The sequence below is a fragment of the Kogia breviceps genome, chromosome 4 (genome assembly GCF_026419965.1).
Source record: "Kogia breviceps isolate mKogBre1 chromosome 4, mKogBre1 haplotype 1, whole genome shotgun sequence".
NCBI lineage: Eukaryota > Metazoa > Chordata > Mammalia > Artiodactyla > Physeteridae > Kogia > Kogia breviceps.
The window spans coordinates 106,306,200-106,332,212 of record NC_081313.1 but is presented as its reverse complement, the minus strand read 5'-3'; the positions used below and the strand labels follow the sequence as shown (position 1 = coordinate 106,332,212).

Genomic DNA, 26,013 nt, shown 5'->3' with positions numbered 1-26,013 from the left:
CACAGATACATAGTGATAGTTATTGAATATTATTTGTGTAACTGGATTTATTGAGAGTCTGCAATGATTAAAACATAGTCGCAACAGTAAACTGGGGGTTGAAGAGAAAGGTCACCTAACTCAGAAATTTAAGTAAGAAAGTTCATGACCAAGCAGTATCATCTCAAGGTAGTTTAACTGCACTGCACTTCATTGTTCATAAGAACTTCTAAAATAGAAATAATATTAAATGTAGCCAGTGATTAGAGCTCTAAGTCTTGTTTATAACTCTGGAAATATACCTGGCTCAATGAAAGGCCCGTGAGGAAAAGTGGGATAATTGATGCTTGTGTAGCACATAAAACTTCTTGGAGAAAAAAAAGAATTGTTGATAATGCATTTATTCTTTTCCTCTCTCAACAAACATTTGTTGATTTCTTAACACTATGAGATGCTAAAGATACAAAGAAAAAGAAAAGTGGCAGATGCCTTCTAGAAGCTTCCTATATAGTGACTACTTAAGTTACAAGAAGCCTTCAGTTTTGAAATCTCTTTGTCTCTATCACTGTCTCAAATCATTGTTCTCTGTCTCCTTTAGATACTCACATGCGCAGTACATGCTATGGTGGAATCAAGAAGGGAGTGTGTGTCCGTCCTTTCCCTGGCGCAGTGACCAAGTCTGAATGCTGCTGTGCCAATCCAGACTATGGTTTTGGAGAGCCCTGCCAGCCATGCCCTGCTAAAAATTCAGGTAGTCACCTTCACCAGTTTTACACCTGATAAAAAAATCTAGAAATGTCACATTAGATATTTGGCCAAAGAGTACCTTGGCTCTGAAGTGTTTTGTCTTTATTTTTAATGGAAGAAAAGAAATCCAAATCTGTGTTGATATGTGAAGCATATAATAAAGAGATCTGTCTTGTTTTTACTTATGATCTCTAGGCAGAGAGAACACACGGTTAATTTTATGATTATTTATTTATTTTATGATCCAGTTATGACTGTTAACAATGGATTCTTTACGTGAATATGTTAGCCTCAAAATCTTCCATCCGTTCTGTCATTCTGAAGATAAATAGCATAAAATTTACCTATCACTTTCAAGGTTAATAATAATTTCATGAGAACATGGTTTTATTTATTTTTAATCTTTATACAGAATGGTCTTAGGCTGAAGTCTATCAGAAGTTCCAGTCTATCAGGAATCTATCAGTAGTTCCAGAAAGTCATACATTTATTTCTGAATGTTGTCATAAATTATAGGCACATTAAACAGTTTAATTCTTTGACTATTCTATGACTTGTTTATTCATATTTTTATGAAAACTGTATTGAATAGATGTAAATACAGTAGGGAATCAGAAATAAACACAATCTCTTTTCCTTTAAAGTTGGGAATAGTTGAAAATATAGGTAGGCAAACATATAAATTACAGTTTAGTATGATTGCTGCCTTAAAAGGGACATAAAGAACTGGGAGAGCACAAAGGAAGGAGCAGTTAGTTGCCTGGGGAGGCTGGGAAAGACTGCACAGAGGGGTGGAGGCTTACTTTGGTCTTGAAAAAAGGAATAGGAACTTTCCAGGTAGAAGGTGGAAGAAATGAATTCCAGCAAAGGAAGTGGCTTGTAATTCTGTTCTAAATCCTAAATGCACTGTTCAAACCTTAGCAAAATGGTGAGAGTCCCTCTGGAAGAATTACTGAGTATGACATTTTTTAAAAAGAGTTAGTGAAGGAAGTCTTCCCCTAAAATGTTAAGTGAATTATGCATATTATGAAAGAAGTGCAAAAATTGATAACAAGACTAGGTAAAAAGATTAGTGACTAATAAAATGAGTTGTGAATATAAGTGGAAATATAGGATACAATAAAGATATCATTGAGATCAGTGAGAACAAATTAAACTAAGTAATTAATATTATTGATAAATATTGGAAAAAAATATGAAGTTAGGGCTTCCCTGGTGGCGCAGTGGTTGAGAGTCCGCCTGCCGATGCAGGAGACACGGGTTCGTGCCCTGGTCCGGGAAGATCCCACATGCCGCGGAGCGGCTGGGCCCGTGAGCCATGGCCGCTGAGCCTGCGCGTCCGCAGCCTGTGCTCCGCAATGGGAGAGGCCACAACAGTGAGAGGCCCGCATACCGCAAAAAGAAAAAAAAAAAAATATGAAATTAGCTCCCTACATTAAGTGTTACAAAATAATTTTTTTGTAGAAGATACAAACTTTTTGTTATCTTGTAATGATAAAGGACTCTCAAAACAGACCCCAAAGACTAAAATACATATATAAATTAGAAAAATATTTTATTTAATTTATAAAGAATTTACATTAATCAATAAGGAAAGTTGAAATCCTCTATAGAAAAAAATACAGTGTACACAGACAGAACTTCACAAGCAGAAAGGCAAATGGTAGAGTGCCATATAAAAAGATGTCCAATCTATCTAAAATTAAAAGAAAAGTTTAAAAAGGTGTCATTTTTGTTTATTAGATTGGTAAAATACAAATGATTGATTTTCCCCAGTGTTGGGGAGGATATAGAGAAATGAGTACTCTCTTACATTGGTGCTAGAAGGATAACCTGGGATATTTAGGGAGAGGGGAACTATCAAAAACCTTAAAAGAGACATAAACTTTGAGCAGTTTTACTTCCAAGAGATTAACCTAGTGATAAAATTGAACTTTGTATTTTTTTTATTATAATTGCAGAAAGTTGAACAAACCAAATTTCATCAATAAGAGATTGATTGAATGAGTGTGGTAGATCCACATAACTGCGAAAAGATGTTAAATTGTCTCTTATAAATAGGCTATTACATGAAATGTGTATTGTAGAGTACAGAGGGCCCAAGCCTGCTCCCCACTTACAACCTCTATGACCTGAGCATGTTACTTCCCATATCTATCCAAGCTCTCTTGAGAGTAAAAGAGGAAAAATAACAGTATCTAGTTTGTGGTATTGGGAGGATTAAATAAATTATTAGATGCAAAATGCTAGAACAATACCAGGCACATCACGTGGTAAATGCTATTTATTACATAAGTGTTTTCTATTATTTTATTATTAAGAGAAGAAAAGCTAAAAAGCAATCTCTGTTGTACAATTGAGATTTTTTTAAACTTTACATAGGTAGAAAATATTTGTAATGTTTATCAATATATTAATGAAATTCAGGGTGATAATCACAGTTATTTTTATTTACTTTTTTATGCTTACCTGTGATTTTGGAATTCTTAAAATAATTATGTGCTAGAAAATGGTCCTTTTTTTCATTTTAAGTTATTGCAGGTAATTCTTAATGATAGTTTTGGAGTTATGTAAGTGACTTGTGTATGGAACAGATATAGTTTAGAGTTTTTGATTTCTCTGTTTGTTTTTATCTTACAGCTGAATTCCACGGTCTTTGTAGTAGTGGAGTAGGTATCACTGTGGATGGAAGAGGTAGCTCTATTCAATTCTCAATCTTATAATAATTATATAGTTTTATAGCTTTATTATTATAATATTATAGATAAGATGTATTTAATATTATAAAAATATATCAGTATAAAGTAATAAAATAAATTATCTCCTAGAACAATGGTTATAAGCTAGATGATATCAATCAGTATGTAGATGTATATTTTTCATAGTAGATAAATATTTATCTGTTAAATATGCATTGTTTAAAATGTCACTAACAAACTAGAACCATGATTTTACAGATACCGTCACTTAAGAAGAAGCTAGAGCTTGTAAAAAAAAAAAAAAAGAAAAACAAGACAATTTAAAGGAAAATGTTAAATAATGGTGCTGACATGGTTTAAACAAAAACAATCTGTAAGAGATATTTGATATGGATCTTTAAGAGATACTCGAGATATACTGCCCTAAAAATAAATTGACTACTTATGACTAAGAATACTAAAATGTTTCTGTCCAACCAAAGAAGTACAAGGTTTCATTAAAGTTTTCTTTTTTTTAAATTTAGCACTATGATTAACAAAATTCCAATATAGAACTTGAATATTAAGTACATATGTGTTTATAAAGTTATTTTATATGTTAATAGTGTCCTTTGTTTTTTTAAAATAAAATTGTAGGGTGCTATTAATCTTTAGTTTACATATATATTCTAATACTTTCATGTTTGAGGAGACTTTAGACAAATTATAGATTAATTGACAGTAAATATCACATTTCTTTTGCAAAGAACATCAGAAACCAGAGCAAAGGAGCAAACTTTTACAATGATGTTTCTCTCAAAAATTAAATTAAAAGACTAACATTTCTGGAGTATTTAAGGCTTCCCAAATTCTAGAACACAGTAGTTAGGAATAAAATTTGAGCATAGTTACCAAAATTTTACTTTATGCTGACCCCGTTTTTTTATTCCCTTTCAATATGGCCTCCCCAACAGAGCCAGCTGCCCGTTGCAACTAGATGGTTGCTCATACAAGCACATCTTTCCTCAAGTCCCATGGCCCATGGGTAACAGCGAGTAGTCATGTTCATGGCTTGTTATAAAACATTGTGTTCTTAAGCATCCACATTTGAACTGTCCTCTCCATTAGTTTCAACTTATCAACAATGAGAAACATTTAATAAGTATCATATTACTTAGTTGACTATAAAAAATGATAATAAAATAGAAATATTCCAGGCCTTCAGGACCATAAAATTATACAAACACCCTAATAAATCTTTGCCTTTTAATTAGATAGTTATAATACCTATCAAGTTGAGTTTTCCTTTGGGTTTTGAGCCAACAGTCTATAAATTTCTTTATTAATTCTATCATAAATGCCAGCACATTACATGGCTTAATGCTTTGAATTTCTGCCAGTTCCCTTCATTTTTCTTTTGACTTACCAGGAAGTGTCCCATATCTCTCAATTTTATTCTCACTCCTTATTTTCATTTCCTTTCCCTTTCTGAATGGCAGACAAATTGGGGGTTTGCAGGGTTAAACACTACATATTTTGAGTGATCTTTACTAGACATACATGTATCAACAAACAGTAAGTGGCTGTGAGCACTAAACTTTGAACATTTAATGCAGATATCAATGAGTGTGCTCTGGATCCTGATATATGTGCCAATGGAATTTGTGAAAATTTACGTGGTAGTTACCGTTGTAATTGCAACAGTGGCTATGAGCCAGATGCCTCTGGAAGAAACTGTATTGGTAAGTTATTTGTTTTATTATACAAGAGCCTTTTGTATAGTTTAATCCCATGGATTATAGGAGAAATCAAACTACAAATAAACGAGTAAAACTAGAGATCTTACAGTTTTTCTTGTTTCCTTTTTAGTGCAGAGATATAAAAATATGGGAATCAAACAAATGCTGTTACATAGTAACAAACTTTATAGTGGCACAATTTAGTATTTAAATTATTTTTTTCCCAAGTGAATGGACACAGAGTCAGTTATCGGCCTGTTATATCTGCATATATCTTAATCCTATAATTTTGCAAATAATTCAAAAATTAATGAGGCAGTGTGGATAATAATAAGTTAAGAAAATTATATATTACAGGTTGACTTATAAAGAATCAGTTGCTGCAACATATCCAAACATGATAACTGAGATGGGTGTTTCCTTTTGTAATTTATAAGGGAATGTTTGAAAAAACTCAAGTATGTAGTTCGTATGTTCAAGAATTTTTGAAGAATCTAGATTTTCCCATGGAGCACTTGAGTTCACTTTTATAAAACGAATGTTATTCAATCCATTATTATATATAATAATTTTTACATCTAACCACTGATGACTCTTACATACAAGTCTTGATGATTATTATTAGAAAGAAATACATTTTTCTATGTTTATGGCTCTGGGTTTTATTACTGATTTATGTTATTATATATCCATTTCACCTTGGATTGAAGATATACATACAGATGGATATATAAAGCTATATTAAATATCATGTACTTACAACAGATTTTGATATCTTTTGGAAAGGGCACCAGCCAGAGATTATTGAACATTTATAAAAATATGCAAACCTGCTAGTTTTTATTCCCCAGAAGCAAAGTTCCTTCTAGCATAGTGTCCAAGTACAGTTGAGCACATGAGTACCCTACTGAAAACAGGGAGATTCAGTGAGCATTCACACATTGAACACGGTTCATGGCACTACTCAACTCTTTAAAGTAGGTACGTGCATAATTTTGATAAAATTAAAACTAGATTTTAAAAATAAAAATGAATCCAAATTCCAGTTTTAGTTTGCTCGGGCTGCCCTAACAAAGTACACAAAACGGGGTTGCTTAAAACAACAGAAATTGATTGGTACAGTTTGGGAAGTCAGAAGTCCAAAATCAAGGTGTCAACAGGACCACACTCTGTCTAATGGCTCTAGGGGAGAATCTTTCCTTTCCTCTTCTAGTCTCTGGGTGTTTGCTGGCAATCTTTAGAATTCCTAGGCTTTTAGATGCGTCACTCTAGCCACACATCCATCTTTCCCCTGTGTGTCTTCACATCAGCTTCCCTCTGTATGTGTCTGTCCCTATGTCAAAATTTGCCCTTTTTCATAGGGACTCCAGTCGTTGGTGTTCATACCTATATTGGAATACAACCTGCCTGGATGTTATTTTAACTTGATTACTCTATAACAATTCTATTTCTAAATAAGGTCACATTCTGAGGTACTGTGGGTTAGGGATTCAAAATATTTTTGAGAGACCCATTTCAACCCGTAGCATGGACTAATGGATAAATAAATAGTGATTCAGATACTTGATAAAATGTACAATGATGACGGAGATTATGGTGATGCTTAAAATATAATACCGCTGCAGGGCAGTAAGTAAATGAAGAACAAAGTAGTAATGTGTCTTTTCTAAAACATTACACACCTCCCAGGAACTTCAAAACATCTTAAAAGTAGCCACAAGAATAAGAATGTTCCATATGAGTAAAACCAAATATATTTTGCTTAGGATCAGGAATGTGCTTTGGATATGAAGAGACTGAGTCTAGGTATGGGGTGAGGAAAAAAACAAACAATAAAAATAAAACATTTTAATCACTGTGCTGTTTGCTTCACTGTGTGTGTCTCCTGTCTTCTAACGGTTGCTTCCAGACATTGATGAGTGCCTGGTAAATAGACTGCTCTGTGACAATGGCCTATGCCGAAACACACCTGGGAGCTACAGCTGCACCTGCCCACCTGGCTATGTGTTCAGGACTGAGACAGAGACGTGTGAAGGTAAGAGCCATCTTCCTTTGTTGTGAACAGTAAGTACCTCAATATGTGTGAACCACAAGTACGTTATGAAGCAACAGAGCAGAAAGAATGTTGTTTGAATATGTTTTAAATTTTATAATCTCTTTCAGCTAATCTGCCAGTTTTAAAAATAGCATGCATCTAACGCAGTTTATAAAACCATCAGTTTTGTCCCATTCAGATGAAATATCAACAAACATTTTAAATTTAATGGGAAAAAAAGTGAAAGAAGCCAATTTGTTTTACTTGCTAATAAAATGTCAGATTTTTGTTTATTTTTCTCTTTTTAAAACCACTGTGACACATTAGCCTGGGGGAACCTGCACTGTAATGGCAAAGTCAGCTCTTTGGAATTTTATTTATGAAATGATTGATAGACTTCAGAGGTTGGCCCAGAAAATATTTGGGGCTTGAGTAAAAGTGGTCACCTTTATTAAATTTATAGTCCAAGAAAATTGTCCTTTGCATTTGAAAATTTTGAAGTTATAATTTGGGCTTAAAGATCGTGAATCACTGTTTATAAACATCTTCCTTTTCTTTTAAACTCATTTTTCTTCAGTGGAAGTTACATGAATTAGTTAAATGTTTAGGAGAGGCCTCATTTTCAGTAGATACCAGCTAAGCAATGAGTGCCTTCAATTATGTTTTTGTTTCTTGATCAAAGTACTGTGTATTTCAGAATACTCTGTTGTATGACTACTGGTCATTGTTCCTTTTAAGTCTCACTGTGTGGGCCTACAGAAGTGTGCCATGACATTCTCAAATCCAATAACTACTTCTGAATAGTAACCTTTTCAAAAAACAAATTTCATCTTTAGTTATTTGGAGTAGCCCTTTTTTATCTGTTAAAGTATTTGTTTCCTAGTGACTTCATAGCCAAGAAAACTGCAATAGTAATATTATGCAAAAAGATGTTAACATTCTCTTCACCTTATTGTTTAACTTCAAAGCATTCTTAGGAACAGAAACAAGTTAGGACTCAAACAAGATGCCAGAACAAACACTAATGATTTAGCTGAAGTCAATGAAATGCAATTACAAAGTGCAATTCTCAGTTTGGATTGAATTTGAGGGACCACTGAAAAGCAGTAATTAACCTGAAGAAAGAAAAAAAAGGGAAGAAAAAAGAAAACCTTGGCATGAAATGCAGGTTTTCTGAACTTAGTTCTGATAACTGTTGAGTTCCCCTCCTATCCACCACCTGTGGCAGGAGCTGCTCAAAGAAAAGCGCACTTTCCATTCCCAACTAAAGTACTTGAAGATTCATCCTGTCCATAGATGAGCGGAGATGACAGGGGGCACACTTAAGAATTTTGAATATTTTCACGTAATATGTGTTTAGCCTAAGCTTCTTAAATGTATTCAACCAGAGTCTTTATTTTCTAGCACCCACTCCCCTCAACACCTCTGATCCTTCAAAATTGCCATGAGAAACTTTGTAAAAGAAAAAAAATTCTAGCCATATTTACTCCATGAGTTTTTTGGAGGGCGGGAGAAAGGATTTCAAGAATTGTGTTTCGTTCCATTTTTTTTTTGTTTAACATCTTTATTGGAGTATAATTGCTTTACAATGGTGTGTTAGTTTCTGCTTTACAACAAAGTGAATCAGTTATACATATACACATGTTCCCATATCTCTTCCGTCTTGCGTCTCCCTCCCTCCCACCCTCCCTATCCCACCCCTCTAGGTGGTCACAGAGCACCTAGCTGATCTCCCTGTGCCATGGGGCTGCTTCCCACTAGCTATCCACCCTACGTTTGGTAGTGTATATATGTCCATGCCACTCTCTCACTTCGTCCCAGCTTACCCTTCCCCCTCCCCGTGTCCTCAAGTCCATGGTCTAGTAGGTCTGTGTTTTATTCCCGTCCTACCCCTAGTCTCTTCATGACATTTTTTTTCCTTAGATTCCATATATATGTGTTAGCATACGGTATTTGTTTTTCTCCTTCTGTCCATTTTGTTTTTATTCCCGACTTTCTACACTTCCTTCTCACTGCCCTTTATCAGTTTTATCTATTGTCTCTTGGAAGATAAACTTCTGTTAAATGTCAGGAAGCTCTGAAAGCAAGCATAGCTAAGGATATCATCTGGATTTAACTGGGAAGCTGATGATTATTAGGACTGGTTTCCCTGTCCATAGCGACAGTACCCTTTGGTGCTATTGTGAGGGAGACACATAACGGGGAACTAAATGGTTGGTGACTGATTCAGTTCGGTCAGTTTGGTTTGCATGCCAAATCATCAATAGTTATAGCATGTTTCTTCCATTTTAACAAGTAAGATGAAATTGAAGGGTCCTGAGAGGTGAAATACCAAAGGGTAAATAAAAGAGATTCGCCTACTTATGTGAAAAAGTGGAGTAGGAGCTAATGGTGTTTAATAGTATGACATTGGATGATTACATAAATATTAAGGCATATTAATACCAAATCAGGCAACAGTGATGGTTAGAAAACATGGTCTTTACTTATTTTGTCCAAAGGATAATTGTTCCCGATAAGCCTGAGCCTTTTCTTTAATACGAAATATGTTTTATTATCCGTCGTTTATAAGAAAGAAGTTCATATTATGTAAATAAAAGAGAAATATTTTGGTTCTAGCCTTATGACATTTGTGGAAGTAAAAATGATTTATTGTGAGAAATCCAACCAATAACTGTCATTTCTACACTTTCTTCCCACTATTAAGTTATTTGCATTTTATTAAGTGTTTTGCAAAAAAGAAATAGACCTGCAGGCCACAGATATCTTTTTCCCTTGGGTGTCCTCCTTATTTCCAGCCTTGCATTCACACAATAAATTTGTCTGCCTGAAGCAGTTCTCTGCATCCTCTTCTTTCTAAACTAATTTCCAAAGACTAGGCAGGGAATTATCAGCTAATTCATTGCCGATTCTAGCTTTCTCTCTAAGTATTTGCTATATTCACTAATTTTGCTTGTCATTCATGTTTTCAACAGGCTATTTTAAATACATAATAAATAGCAGTGATCAAGTTTCTCTGATATTTCAAACTGAAGTTATGAAAATTTATTTTACTTTTTTTGTTTGAGCTCTGAGAGTCTGTGAAAGTTAAAATTTTTATAGCAAGCACAGTGGTTTAGATTGTGTTTCCAGTGACATAACTAGTTAAATGTAAACCAGATGTGCTTTGAAGTTTATTTCCAGGAATGTACAGTGAACTGTTTCAGTTCCTGGTTCCACGACATTTATAACATAAAAACATTGTATTTAAAGAAAAATTAAACAGTTTATATTTGTAGCTGTCATGGCATGTGTTTATAGTTTTTGAGTTCATAATTGCTTAATATAAAATAGGGATTTTGAAAGTATATAATACTGACATTTTTCTTTTGGGGGAGCTTCTTACAAATAAAATTAGTAGGTAATATATCATCTGTCTTCAGATTAGGTATCTGCTGCTTTTTTGGCTGATTTCTTTTTTACATTGTGTTTTTATTGAAAGAATTTTAGTACTCTGGAATAGATGTTTTCATTCCAAATCTGTGCTATATTTATAAAACCTGCTCTTGTATTTTTCTTTAAAGAGGCTTTCTTGCTACAAATGACCTGAAAGAAAGATGCATTTATATTTCTTCACACAATTTCTACTTGAAGAATTCATTTAATACCTGGGTACTTCTCTAGTAGTTTTGAAATAGCAAAGGAACATAACTGTTTTCCACATGGATTTTTAAATTTGCATTTCAAGTCCACAGACTTGAAAATCAGCGAGCCCTGCCTTTTCAGAACCAGTTTAGTTTATATTTGACTTGAGATGTTCAAGAGTAAACATTACAATCTTCTAGTTATTTATTTGCATGTTTTCTTTGGTATATATAGTATTCATGTTTAATTCAAAGAGGTGTTTAGAAAAAAAAAATAAGTATTATGGTGAACTCAGAACTGTAGTGTTCAACAAAAAAAAATCTTGAGGTATGTTGACCTGTTTTAGATAGTTAACCAAATACAGAAAGAAATCCATGTCTCTCTTCCTTAATTTGAGCGGTTTAATTTATATTGAAGGTCAGTCTTTGATATTGTTTCTAAACACTTTAGCTAAATCTTTTATTTATTTTTAATTAACTCAGGTTAAACTATTTAACTTTATTGGCTTGACATTTTGTTTAGTCACCAGTTGAGAACATAGGCATACTCTAATTCTGACCATCAGACTTCTGACCATCAACAGGAATTGTTTAGATTATGGTATATGATTTGATTTAGAACTCAGATCAAATTAATGATGGTAAAGATCTATTTAAAACAATTAAAAGATTTTTTTCTCTTTTTAATTTTAGCACAATCAGTTGTGCTTTAAAAATGTCTCACACCAAACATGGAAATGTGAATAGGAAGGTGGATATGGGCTAGAGGAGAATGCTGTACCCAGTATTAAAATTTCATCCCTTATTCCCTGATTTGTATCCAGAAATTTGGAATTAAAGCCAGCATTGTGATCTGTTGTCTCTACTACAGGCTTTTTAAATTCTTCCAAAACCTCTCGGAGCCACAAATGACAGAAGCAGTCACTTTTGTGCAAAGCATACATTGCACCCAGGAATATGTTGCTTTCCATGGAATCAGAATTCAAATTTCCTACAGGAAAATTACATCTCATTATAGGAGAAAATGAATCCAATTTATGTAAAGTTGTAGTGAAACAGTGAAGATTTAGATGCTAAACCCTTTCAGAATAGGCTGATGCCTGTAGTCCTACTGAGTCCCCGGCCGTGCACATGTGTATTCACACTGTAAAATGCACTTCTCCATTCCCCATTCACTTTATGCCTCATAGAACCATATTAAAATTACAAGAGCCAAGTTTACCAGACATTCTGGCATAGCGTGGCTTGTTGGAATAATATTTTCCAGAAACACATGGCAGCTCTAACAGAATCTTTTCCTTCTGGATTGTAGATATAAATGAATGTGAAAGCAACCCATGTGTCAATGGGGCCTGCAGGAACAACCTTGGATCTTTCAATTGTGAATGTTCTCCTGGCAGCAAACTCAGCTCTACAGGATTGATCTGTATTGGTAAGATTCATACGTGGTGCTGATGTTTCAGTTTCACTACAAAGATAAGCAGAGACCTCAGGACTTCTGTGGATAAAAACAGAACACGATCACAGGAAGCTAATAATTAGGAATTACTTCAGTTGTTTTCTCTTGTTATCAGGATAGGAGTACAACATGATAGCATAAACTGGACAGGCTCTTAAATTTTGTTAGATTCTGGGAAGCGTTCCCTTCTTATAAGTATATATATTATGCTATATGTTATAAGCATTTCCATACCACACACATATTTATATTCATTCCCCAGGAATGCCTTAGGCATCAATACAATCAAATCCTTACTGCATACTTTTTATAAACAACCTTCAATGGTAAACAGAAATGTGATCGCATTTGGACTCAGTTAACAAGAATTTAAAGAGTTTAAACTTTAAACAAACAGAAAGAATTTATTGTTTTTTTTCATTTCTCCCATCAATCATAAATTTATGAGCTCCAAGGAAGAGAAGATAACTGTTTTCTTGCTTTGGGAAATCTCTAAGAGAGAAAGATTCCAAAACTTCCAAGACATCTTTCAATGTATCTCAAAACATATAAGGTCAGTTTTTGATAAAGACAATAGGAGATATATAAAATGAAATAGTCTGATCTATCACTATAAGCAACCGTTCAGCATATGTAAGGGAAAAAACGATCCCAGTCATTCTTTCCTGCTTCTAGTGTCTATGGCTACACTGGCTAGGTATACATACTTCATATTATTACCTAGTATCCACCTTTAAAGGGAACTAAATATATATTTCCAAGTAGTTAGGGAGATGTTTCAGTTTTACATAGTGCCAAATAAATTGGCTGGTTTTGTTTGTTATTTATTCAGTATCAACTTTCAGTTTAGTATTTTCCAAAGACAATAGTATTTTCAGTATTATGTCTGATGCTAGCAATATTTAGCTGGATGCTTAGAGTACCTGTTTGTCACAGGAGGAGAACTGACCAAGTCCAAAGTTTCAATGAAAACCTTCCCTTTGGAAATGCCAACTCTTCATCTCCCAGTGAGGTACAGCTGGTGAAATTTGAGCCTTGCTCAGCTCTCCATACTAGGAAATAGACTGCCATCTGCCTAGGGCATTACTTTTTTTTATCACAGAATTCCTAGTTTTGGGGGAGGATGTGTGGGTTGGATCTGGTAAGGCAGAAATATTTTTGCTAAGCCACAGTTTCCAACTGAGATAGACTCGTTTTATTATGCAAAGGAAATGAACTCAGCATTAGTCAATTAATGTCTCAGAAAACTAACTCTATGCCACTTGGGCATCAAAGATATCTTAGTTTTTGCTTTGTCATAAACATGTCTATGATTTTGGCCTTTACCCTTATAGTTATTAATGAAAAGGAACAAAGACTTTTTATTTCCAAGTCATTATGTTGGACACCTAAACACCACCATATTTTTCTCAGCCAACGTGTTACGTGTTTTCATTCATTGTGATCAGATTTGAATATCCCAGCCTAAAGCTGCTCAGAAAGAAATTTACTTAATATTTTTAAATTTTAGACACTTTTTTCTTCTTTTTTTAATTAAAAACAGAATTCTAGTTTTAACAAGGGAGTTAATAGTAAAATATACTTAGGAAATATTATGAATGTACTTTTTAATAGGACTGTCAAACGGCGTTAATCAATAATTAGCCTGCAAGCTGTTCCTTGATAGGGGCCAAATCTCTAAATTTAGAACTGGATAAAAATTCCCTGATGTAATTAAAAATTTTAAATTGTCAGAATGTACATGAATTAGTTAGATACAAAGAATATTTAGGGATTTAGAAGATATTATGCAAACTTCCTAAGTATAAACCAGTCTTGAACTGTTCTATAAGCTGCTTGAAGAGATAGCTGTATGCTGGTTGAAATGATTAAATATAATAGAACAATAAATTTGGTTAATCTTTCCTGCATTACACTGCACACGTCTGATAGCTCTGCATGATCTAGTCCAATTTCCCTCATCTTTGGCTTGGATCTGCATTCTGTCCTTAAATTACATGGACACGACAGGGGCAATGCTCCTCATCTTAGCCTATTAGCAGTGTTTAGCACAGTTCATCACTCATCCCTTCTCAAGAAGTTTTTCATTTATGGCCTCCTCTTTTTCCTTTCACTTTTCTGGCCCGTTTTCTCAGTTTCCTTTGTTAAATCTTTCATATTCTCCTGTTTTCCAATTTGAAATGTCTCACAGGTCAGTCCTTGGACCTCTTTGCTTCTCTGACTTACACTCATGCTTAGATGGCCTCTACATTGACTCACATTTCTCTCTCCATCCTTAATCTGTCTGCTAATTTCAGACTTGTATTTCTAATTATCTTTACAGTGTCTCCATTTGGGTGTCTAGTTGACATTTCAGACTTAGCATATCTAAAACCAAATTTCTATCTTTCAGCTTAAATCTGTGTCTCCCAGAATCATTTCTTTCTTGTCAAATGGTAACTCCATTCTTAAAATTGCCATCCTCTAAAATGCTGGAGTCATCCTTGATGTCTTTCTCTCAAACTGCACATTTAATCCATCAGTAAATCCTATTGATTGTACTTAAAGTTTATCCATATTTCAACCACTTCTCACCACCAAGACTAACAACCCCAGTCCAAGCCACCATTATTTCTCTTGATTTTTACTGCAGCCGCTAGCTTATCTGCTTTCCCTGCTTTATTTTTTTCAGAGATCTTAACCAACCTCTGACTATATAACTACATCTATATTGTGACTCTGTGTGTGTGTGTGTGTGTAGGTATATAGGTACACACACAAAAGAAAAAATAGGAGATAGAGATGGGTTGTATATGTGTGTGTATGGATGGATTTGGGGACTTTTCAGTGTTGATACAATACCAGCCTACAGAAGCAGAGTAAAGCCTCTGAAATCATACAATGCAGGTTTGAATCTTGATGCTGACGCTCTCCTAGCTGGTTGACCTTACTTGGGTAAATTAGTTGACCCCTGTGCCTCAGTTTTCTCATCTGCAAGTTGTCCATACCTTACAGGGTTGTTTTAATGGGTAAATAAACTAATACATGGAAAGCCTTTAACAGTGCTTGTTGCTACCTCAATAAATATTAGCAAATATTATTATATTATATCTTACTTAAAATGACTACAGCCAAGGTGATAAATCAATAATTAACCCAGTCCTTAAAAGACCATTTAAATACACAGTAGCCTTACACAAGCATCTCTTTTTCCTCTGTGCTATGGAATGTACAGGTTTAAGCCCATAAAAAACCTGTAGGGCTTCCCTGGTGGTGCCGTGGTTGAGAGTCCGCCTGCCTATGCAGGCAGGGGACACAGGTTTGTGCCCCGGTCCGGGAAGATCCCACATGCCGCGGAGCGGCTGGGCCCGTGAGCCATGGCCGCTGAGCCTGCGCGTCCGGAGCCTGTGCTCCGCAACGGGAGAGGCCACAACAGTGAGAGGCCCGCGTACCGGGAAAAAAAAAAAAAAAAAACTGTAATTTGAGACCTGATACAAATGCATATGAGCAAATCTTTTTCATTTGCACACATTTTTTATCCAAACTGAATCTCAAAACAGAAAAAAGCAAACAGACTGCCTATTTCTTCCCCACATCCTTGCCCCATAACTTTTTGTATTCAGTCAAGGACAGCATTGTTTGTTTTGTTTTATCCTGTCCCGGAGGGCTTGGGTTGTAGGTAATGTCCTCTTGTTCCATAGGAAATCAGATTACAACGTCTCCCTTCATGGGCCTGCCAGTTTCACTGCAATTCCCTTTCTGTATTTCTGGTTGTATTTTCTTTTTATTGTTGATTTTAGCAGTATAACTTTATTTGCCCTTATTATTAGATGAGTTTTAAAGTAAATACTGTAGATTACATTTAACTCTATGATGCATTTTGAATTAATTTTTGTGAAGGGTGTAATGTCTATGTTTATATTAATTTATTATGACCTTAGGTTTGGTAATGACTTGGATACAACACCAAGAGCATGAGTCATGAAAGAAGTAATTAACAAATCAGGCTTCATTAAAATTAAAAACTTCTGCTCTGCAAAAGATATGGTCAAGAGAATGAGAAGCCAAGCCACAAACTGGGAGAAAATATTTGAAAAGACATATCTGATAAAAAGACTGTTATCTGAAATATAAAGAGCTCTTAAAACTCAACAATAAGAAAACTAACAACCTAATTAGAAAATAAGCTAAAGATCTTAACAGATACTTCACCAAAGAAGATATACAGATGGCGAATAGCATATGAAAAAATGCCCACATAATATTTCATTAGGGAAATGCAAGTTAAAACAATGAGACACCACTACACACCTACTAGAATGGTGAAAATCCAAAACACTGAGAACATCAAATGCTGACAAGGATGTAGAACAACAATAACTTATTCATTGTTGGTGGAAATGCAAGATGGTACAGCCACATTGGAGACAGTTTGGATGTTTCTTATAAAACTAAACATACTCTTACCATACACCCCAGCAATTGCACTCATTAGTATTTATTCAAATGACCTGAAATTTATGTCCACCCAAAAACCTGTACACGATATTTATAACAGTATAGAGTCATTGACTGTAAAAAATGTACCACTTTGATGTGGGATATTGATAGTGGGGAAGGCTGTGTGTGTGAGGGGGCAGGGAGTATATGGGAACTCTGTACTTTATGCTCAATTTTGCTGTGAACCTAAAACTGCTCTAAAAATTAAAGTCTATTTTAAAAAATGAAAAAAACAGTAAAGTAAATACTGTAGGAATAGGCTTTTTCTTTATTGTTTTCCAAGACTGTGACCACACTATGCTATTAAGCTTTGTTAAATTGCTTTACACATCACCTCAGGAGCTTGTCGAATGCAGACTCCTGGGCCACACATCTGGAAACTTATGAGTCTGCATTTTAACAAGAAGCTTGGTAGTGTTATGCACAGTAAACTGAGAGCCACAGTACTGCAAGGAAAACTTCACATATGATTTATTTTACCCAATGAATATTTGCCATGTCAACTTTGGATTCCTTTTCTCTGTTTCAAAATAGATTTTTGAATGGGCATTTAAGGAAGAACTTAAATCTGATGTAGAAACATAGTATAAAAAGTTAGGAGTAGGGCTTCCCTGGTGGCGCAGTGGTTGAGGGTCCGCCTGCTGATGCAGGGGACACGGGTTCGTGCCCTGATCCAGGAAGATCCCATGTGCCGCGGAGCGGCTGGGCCCCTGGGCCATGGCAGCTGGGCCTGCGCATCCGGAGCCTATGCTCCGCAGCGGGAGAGGCCACAGCAGTGAGAGGCCCGCGTACCGCAAAAAAAAAAAAGTTAGGAGTAGTTGCCTCTGGATGGTAGGATTACAGGTGATTTTTATATTTTCTCTGCTATTTCTTCAGGTAGTTTATCATAAACATGTGTTACGTTTTGAACTAGAGATAAGGATATACATATGTATCATAGAAGGATGCCTGAAAGAAAATACATCAAATAGTAGCCCTGGTGTGTCTTAATGGTGGTTTTATAAGTGATGTTTATTTTTTTTATCTTTAAGATTTCTTTTTTTCAAATTATTCATCAAATAATTATCTTCGGTTGGAGAAATACTGGCTTCTCTCCAACAGAACGGAAATTGTGTGTGGTTTATTTGGTGGGGAATTAGGAGAGAAGGAGATTATTTGGAGAATGTTATTTGATAAAATCTTAAATATCAAAGTATCTGCAATAAAGAATAAGTCTCATGAATATTTTTCATACAAGTAATGATCTTATAACAGTAACGCCCTTTATTTGCAAATCCCAGTATAAATCGTGGGCAGTAGCAGCTGCTCCTAGAATGCCCATAGATATAATTGTATTAATTATCATATTGTGTGAAATATATACAGTACCATATTTAATTTTCATGTATGTAATATGCTGTATTTAAATGCATGTATGTGTAAATGTCTATAGAAAGTTTTTTTAATAATGGTTTTGTTTTTTAATACTATTAAATAATGCCTTTGGTGTATAGAACTGAGTTCTATTTTCTTCAGAGATGAGATCTCCCCACTATTTCCTATTCCTTTTCAGACAGCCTGAAAGGGACGTGTTGGCTCAACATCCAGGACAACCGCTGTGAGGTGAACATCAACGGAGCCACTCTGAAATCCGAATGCTGCGCCACCCTCGGGGCCGCATGGGGGAGCCCTTGTGAGCGGTGTGAACTAGGTAGGAGCCTGGCCAGTGGGCTTCTGGGCTTCTCATCAGAAAGCTTCTTCCTCAGTAGGCATCTTTCTCTGTATATTTCCATCATGAGGAAGACCATAAGATCATTACCCTCCCCAACATGTTGTCTTTTCTGGTAAAATGCATTCACTTCTTGAAATATGTATTTGGTTTATCCTTTTACTATAAGCAGACCTTCTGAATAGTTTGGATAAGGAAGGGAATCAACTAGAATTTAGCTACTGGGTGACTATCAGTATCCTCCAATATTCTTATTTGCATGTGTCCCGGTGGAGCATGATGTCTCTTTTCTCTAAATCTTTTGTTTACTTGTGATTTGGTTGACAGTGTGAAAGCAAAAGGAAATTGTAGGAAAAATTATGAGAATCTCAATATGGGTCAACACCAATGGAGTTACCACAGCATGTCATGTGCTCCACTGAATTGAACAGAGGGCAGCTGGAGTCCTTTGCCTCTAAAGCCCAGATTGTGGTTTTTATTTAGTTCAATTTAGATTCCATTATACTGTTTCTTGAGCTTAAGACAGTTGTGTTTTTGTAATGAAGTAAAAATGTGTCCTTTGTTCTCACAGATACAGCTTGCCCAAGAGGGTTTGCCAGGATTAAAGGTGTTACTTGTGAAGGTGGGTGAGTTCTTGAATGACATTGTAAGTCTTTAGAGCAGTATTTAAAATTAACATTCACGGGCTTCCCTGGTGGCGCAGTGGTTGAGAATCCGCCTGCCGATGCAGGAGACACGGGTTCGTGCCCTGGTCCGGGAAGATCCCACATGCCGCGGAGCAACTAAGCCCGTGAGCCATGGCCGCTAGGCCTGTGCGTCCGGAGCCTGTGCACGGCAACGGGAGAGGCCACAACAGTGAGAGGCCCGCATACCGCAAAAAAACAAAAAAACAACAACAAAAAATAAAATTAACATTCACTATCACTCTTTGGAGATATTTATCACTTTCAAAAATCTTGGAATTTCAATAAAAATACTAGATGTAGTCAAAAAATGTTTTAGAATAATATTCTTAGGAAACAGCTTAGAATTTCCCATTTCTCCTCTTTATGCTGTTGGGTGAATTTTCGTGAGGACATCACTAGCCTTTAAGGCACAGAACAGCTGGCAAAGGTGTATGTCTGGGATGTGTTTTATGGACGGGCAAGGCTGTGGTAGTTTTCACAGCTGGTACCCAGGAAACCTGGTGGCTTTGTTGTGGAATATTTCTGCTTAACTCAAGTAATAATCCACATTGTATTGCAGAATGAATACGCTATACAGGAAGTAAGACTACACCTGCTTTTTCTACTTGTAACATCTTTCTCTCTCTGCTTGCTTCATTTCCCTGCAGACGTTAATGAGTGTGAGGTGTTTCCTGGCGTTTGCCCAAATGGACGCTGTGTCAACAGCAAAGGATCTTTTCACTGTGAGTGCCCTGAAGGTCTTACGTTGGATGGAACTGGCCGTGTGTGTTTGGGTAAGTCCATGCTGTCCTGTGTTTTATGCATGAAACCAAGCATGAATTTTCTTATTTTTTTGGATAGTAGCCTGACCAAAACTATTTGGTCTATAGCTGGAAAATTTGCTTTAAGTGAGATATTTGGGGGAAACTCACCAGAGGATATTTTTTAAGTGAATGAATTTAAATGAAATGGTTTCTGTATAATACAGAAAGTTAGTACTACTCACAAATTTATCTCAAAAATGCATCTTCCCCAACTGAAACTCTGTACCTATTAAACACTAACACCCCATTTATCCCTCTCTCAGCCCCTGGTATCCCTGCTTCTACTTTCTGTCTCTATGAATTTGACTGCTCTGAGTACCTCAAAGGAAAGGAATCATATGATATTTGTCCTCCTGTGACTGGCTTGTTTCACTTAGTGTGGTGTCTTAAAGGTTCATCCATGTTGTAGCATGTATCAGCATTTCTCTCCTTTCTCAGGCTGAGTGGTGTTCCATTGTATGCATGTACCACATTTTATTTGTCTACTCGTCTGTCAACGGATGCTTGGGTGGCTTTTACCTTTCAGCTGTTGTGAATAATGCTTCTATGAGCGTGAGCGTACAAATATATTTTCGAGTCCCTACTTTCACACACACACAAATTATAAGTTTGTTAATCAGATATTTTAGGCTCTTTAGTCTTTCACACTGAGTCAATAGAAGAAGAGAACTATGTATATTTTGAGCATAGAAGAAAAATTGGAGACTCGTGTTTGAAGTTAACATTTACCAGCCCATTGCAGCTATGCTCCTTGACAAGACAGTGGGGAAAGTCATGGCAAAGTTATGTGGCTTCTGTGTGAAAACATTGACTGATCCTACCCCTTCCTTTACCATCTTCAGAATTTAAATTTTCTTAATGCTTTGTTTTCTTAAGATTTTAAATAAGGAAGCTCTTTCTGTCAGCATTGTATTATAGAAATGCCTAGCTGGCTTTATTTTTTATCAGTGTTATTCTTGAAACTTAAGTTTCGTGATTGAAAAAGAAACTTCTATTGATTCTATGTTGTCTCTGAACAATTTTTTTATTTACTTAAGGGATATTTTTCCCAATATCTTATGAAACAGTAAGTTTTTAGTTTGTAAAATAACTTTCCATAGGCTTGTATTTGAAATTTAAGCTTGTAGACAAAGTGTGAGCAATGGTAGTATTATATTCCAAGATCTTCAAGGTATTTAAATAGGTATTCTAAAATTATATATTAACTAAGTATTCAAAAAATTATATATTAAAAATTATTCCAAAACTATATAATAAATATTTTTAAATTATTATATTCAAAGATCTTTAAGGTATTTTAAAAACAGGGATTTTTAAAATTAGTAGTAAGAAAAAAAGTTTGCAACAGCATACAGTTTAGTTTTTTTTTTTTTTTTTTTTTTTTTTTGGTGGTACGCGGGCCTCTCACTGTTGTGGCCTCTCCCATTGTGGAGCACAGGCTCCAGACGCGCAGGCTCAGCGGCCACGGCTCACAGGCCCAGCCACTCCGCGGCATGTGGGATCTTCCCGGACCGGGGCACGAACCCGTGTCCCCTGCAACGGCAGGCAGACTCTCAACCACTGCACCACCAGGGAAGCCCAGTTTAGTTATTATAATTAACACAAATTTCATTTTAAACTAATTTTTGACAGCATATTTAAATTTGGATACAAAGTATGACTGTAAAATCATATAAAAAATCATATGGAATTGTTTAGATATTATAATATCCAAAGTCCAATTATAAAGAAAACTTCTTTTTGGAGTTTTATTCTTGAATTATCTCCAAAGTTTAGAAAAAAGTAAAGTATCTTTTGAAGATGACAAAGTAATAGTATCAGTATGGTCAAATAACTAATGAAATCAAATTGCCTTCAGTAACTAAATGATGCTATATATGAATTTATATCATTGATTTTAAATTATCACTCAGCAAAATAAATTATCAGTAATATCACTGAAAATCATGCCTTTGTAATATTCTAAGAGGATATATGAGATTCTTCATCCTTGTACTTTGGTTAAATGTTTTTTTTTTAACATCTTTATTGTTAAATGCTTTTTGTCACTACTTAAATTTTGCTACAATAATTTACTGTGGCTATGAATGTGAGAAGGTTTCAAGAGATTGGAATATGAAAATGGAAAATATTCTGAGAACAAAAGACATAAACTGCTCTGATAGAAGTTGATCTAAATCAGGAGTTCCAAACTCAGATGCTTGCAGGGGCCAAGCAGTTAACATAAATGGGTGAGGTGGTAATAAGGAGTAGTGGAGACTGCAACAAACTGTAAAGCGCATGTACTATCCAAAGGTTTCCAAAATTAATATTTTAATTTAATGTACGTAAGCCAGTCAAAACATTCACAGGCCATATGTTGACAGTGTTTTGATTCCTGATGTAAATATTGATACGAAACTCAGTAGTAAAGGCACAGGATTATTCTACCAGGCTCTCATAACTTTTTACATATGTAATTCAAATGCTTTTTTTTCCCCCACTAATCCCAGAATTGCTCATATTTTAGTGGCCCTAAAATATGCTAAAGTTCATTTATTTTTTCCGATGTCAGTGATACGAAAAAAGGATCATAACTGATGATAAGAAGGAATCTTATCCCAAGAAAACCTTTTCTTCCTAAAGGTGTCAGGTGAGAATTAGGTAATACTGAAGGAGAGCCCACCTGTTCTCTCTTTAAACGACTGTCATTATGGTATCCATTTCAGGAGGTCAGGGACTCTGTCTCCTGCTCATTAGTGTGTCTCCGGGGCCTGGCCTCATCCCCTGGCCTAAGCAGTTGCTTGGTATGTGAATGTTCAGTGCATCTTACAGCTTAATCTCAAACTGTGGTTCCCTCTCCCGGTAGATATCCGCATGGAGCAGTGTTACTTGAAGTGGGATGAGGATGAATGCATCCATCCTGTTCCTGGGAAGTTCCGCATGGATGCCTGCTGCTGTGCAGTCGGGGCAGCTTGGGGCACTGAGTGTGAGGAGTGCCCCAAACCTGGCACCAAGGAGTACGAGACCCTGTGCCCCCGGGGGCCTGGCTTTGCTAACAGAGGGGACATTCTTACTGGGAGGCCATTTTACAAAGGTAACCGTCAGCGGTGCATTTGGTCCCTCTGCACTAAAGCTCACCTTCTGCATTCTCTGAAGATTGATTTTGCCTTAAACATTTGATTTCCCACTTAACTTTCTTTGTTAAACAAAACATGCGACCAGCCTTATGGCCCAGGAGTATAAATCACCTATACAAGTTGGTATTGAAGTGAAGATACCAAAAAAGACATCTAATCTCACTTTTCTTATAGCCTTCTACTGTACTGCTGCTTTCCTCAGCACAGCCTGATGAGATGCAGCCCTGATGTTGCAAAAAGTTCTCTATCTCCCCTAAACTTTACAAAACAAATGGTCAGAAATAAAAGGATCAGAAGTGTTCAGTAAAAATACAGAATCTTTTTCACAATTGACACTTCCTGTGTGGCATCAATGTAATCATTGAAAAATTAGATATCCCCCATTTTTACTTGAGTACATTCTTTTCCATCATGTTAGATTTTTAACTTAAAATGATGGACCTACCCTTTTATTTTTTTAACATCTTTATTGGACTATAATTGCTTGACAATGGTGTGTTAGTTTCTGCTGTATAACAAAGTGAATCAGCTATATGTATACATATATCCCCATATCCCCTCCCTCTTGAGCCTCCCTCCCACCCTCCCTATCCCACCCCTCTAGGTGGTCACAAAGCACTGAGCTGATCTCCCTGTGCGTTGCAGCAGCTTCCCACTAGCTATCTGTTTTATATTTGGTAGTGTATATATGTCCATGCCACTCTCTCACTTCATCCCAGCTTAAGGGTAAGCTGGACCTACTCTTTTATATCAACCAGCTCTACATTCCAGCTCTGTTCTGCCTGTAGATATCAATGAATGCAAAGCATTCCCTGGGATGTGCACGTATGGAAAGTGCAGGAATACAATTGGAAGTTTCAAGTGCCGTTGCAATAGTGGCTTTGCTCTAGACTTGGAGGAAAGAAACTGCACAGGTGAGACTATTCTTCTGTTGTACTGGATAAACCTTGGCTCTCTTTCTTTTGCTATTTGGAAGTACTGCCTTTAAAAGCCCATCTTCTCACTAGGAACATGTACATTGTTCTTTTTTTTTTGTCCCCTGCATCGTCAGGCAGACTCTCAACCACTGGGCCATCAGGGAAGCCCCATTGTTCTTTTTATTTCCTTTTCCCGATGCCTAAACCACTTCTCCAGAAAACTTGTTGTGAGAGAGCTGCAAAAGAGCATGAAAATAATATCTGTGCTACCTACAAGAACAATATAACAATAGGATTTTCAGAATATTTGAGTACTAAAGAATATAGCCATTAAATCAACACTTGTATAAACTTGACATTCTGTTACAAATTTTAAGGTTTGTAATAGAGAAGTTGTAACTCATTTTCCTCATCTGTGGACAGTTTTCTTAATATTATACTTCAGTCACAATCCATATCCATACCCTTATCCATAGCCATTCTCTTTAAGAAAATATACAAAAATACCAAGTTTTTCTATTAGATAATATAACAAATTATTCCAAACACTTGAAGAATGTCTCCAAGGTCTTATTTTCAAAACTCTCATTTTTCATATTCTCTTTGGAATTTTCCCTTTTCTACTGCTCCCACTACGTGTTCATGATCTCCATTGAAGTGTCTCTCTTGACTTCTTCCTAGCTTCCTACTCCGTACAATCCTACTGATTCACTCCTGGCCCTACCCAGCCTAGACTATCCCCTAAGCATTTCAGAACTATCCATCTGGTCTTTTGGAGTTCTGCCATCTTGTCTTTCTGTCGTGCCTTCCATGCTGATCCCTGACTCCTAACCCCCTCACCACTGTTTTCTCCATTCAGGGCTGCTGAACTTGGTGGGGAGAGCCTGAGAAAAGGTGACCGAGGTCCCTGCATTCACCCTCAACCAGGCCTTCACAGCTGCTGAGTGATACTTGTATTCACCTCGTTACGTCCCTTAATAAATTTCACTTAGCAGCACTTCTAAACCTCTTCTGACTTACACACCGTCTTGTATTGCTATTCATTCCTTTTCTTCTTTATTGAAGTCAAACCTGATTGCCAGGACCCTTCTCACACACCTTCTTCTCTGGTATAAAATGTCCTTTTCCAGCCCTACTCTCTCCTCCACTTCCAGAGAAGGAAATGTGATGTTCTTCTGCAATTTTCCAGCAAAACTCTCTGCTTTCACTCTCCTTTCCTCTTTCTGCTCCAGGCCCTTCTTAGCAGAGTTCACTCCTGTCTCTCTGGCGTCTCCCCCTCTTTACCGGTTTCTTTCCCTAGACCTGTAAACAAGTGCAGAGCGTCTCCTCAGCCCTCCTTTTCCCTCAAGCTACCATGCTCTTTTCCTACTTTCACCTCTCCTTCCTCTCTTTTAAGTAACCATTTGCTTTGTAGCCCCTGAATGCTGACCTCCCTCCTTCAGGCACATATATATACTCTTGCAAAACACCTTTGCCAAGTTCAAAAATATCTTTCTCTCAGTGCATATTCTCCTTGACCTCTGGCCAACCCCCTCCTTGATTTTCTTCTCTCTTAGCTTCCATTGTATTTCCTGTCTCAGTTGTCCTATCATGACTATGAAGTTCCATCCCTAATCTTCCCAGATTCTTCTTGCCTTTGGCATTTTCCATCCCTTGGGCATTTTCCAAAGTCCTCTGCTCTCTCAACATTCTGCCTCTCAGAATTGCATCTACCATCATGCCTTTTTGGATGGCCTCTGTTGAGCTGACTCCTAGGTGCCATCTCTAGCTCTCTACTCCTCCTGAGTTCCACTCTTGCATTTCTAACTTCCATCTGGACAGTTTCTCTTTGTTTTTGTCTCCCTTTGTCCCATCCCCCTTCCTCTGCCTAGGGACTTCCTTGGATATATTAATAGTGTCATTTGACTCAGGATTGAAGCCTCAGACTTAATTTTGGCACCTCCCTCTCCCAATAGACAAGTGAAAAAGTTATGTATATTCTTCCATCAAAATGGCTATTTCAAGTACTTGTACTATTTCTTCTACACTATTGCTGATGTAG

General features: G+C 36.3%; 1 protein-coding gene across 1 annotated transcript in view; it reads left to right on the top strand.

The window, feature by feature from the left end:
• The window catches only part of FBN2 (fibrillin 2), a 226,120-nt gene that overhangs the window by 134,263 nt on the left and 65,844 nt on the right, over nt 1-26,013 (top strand). Inside the window, exons 16-25 of the mRNA XM_059059762.2 lie at nt 578-730; nt 3,367-3,420; nt 5,021-5,146; nt 7,053-7,178; nt 12,114-12,233; nt 18,292-18,429; nt 19,019-19,069; nt 19,781-19,906; nt 22,785-23,012; nt 23,844-23,969. Of these exons, the coding sequence (XP_058915745.1) occupies nt 578-730; nt 3,367-3,420; nt 5,021-5,146; nt 7,053-7,178; nt 12,114-12,233; nt 18,292-18,429; nt 19,019-19,069; nt 19,781-19,906; nt 22,785-23,012; nt 23,844-23,969 (1,248 nt within the window). The remainder of the gene's footprint in view (nt 1-577; nt 731-3,366; nt 3,421-5,020; nt 5,147-7,052; nt 7,179-12,113; nt 12,234-18,291; nt 18,430-19,018; nt 19,070-19,780; nt 19,907-22,784; nt 23,013-23,843; nt 23,970-26,013) is intronic.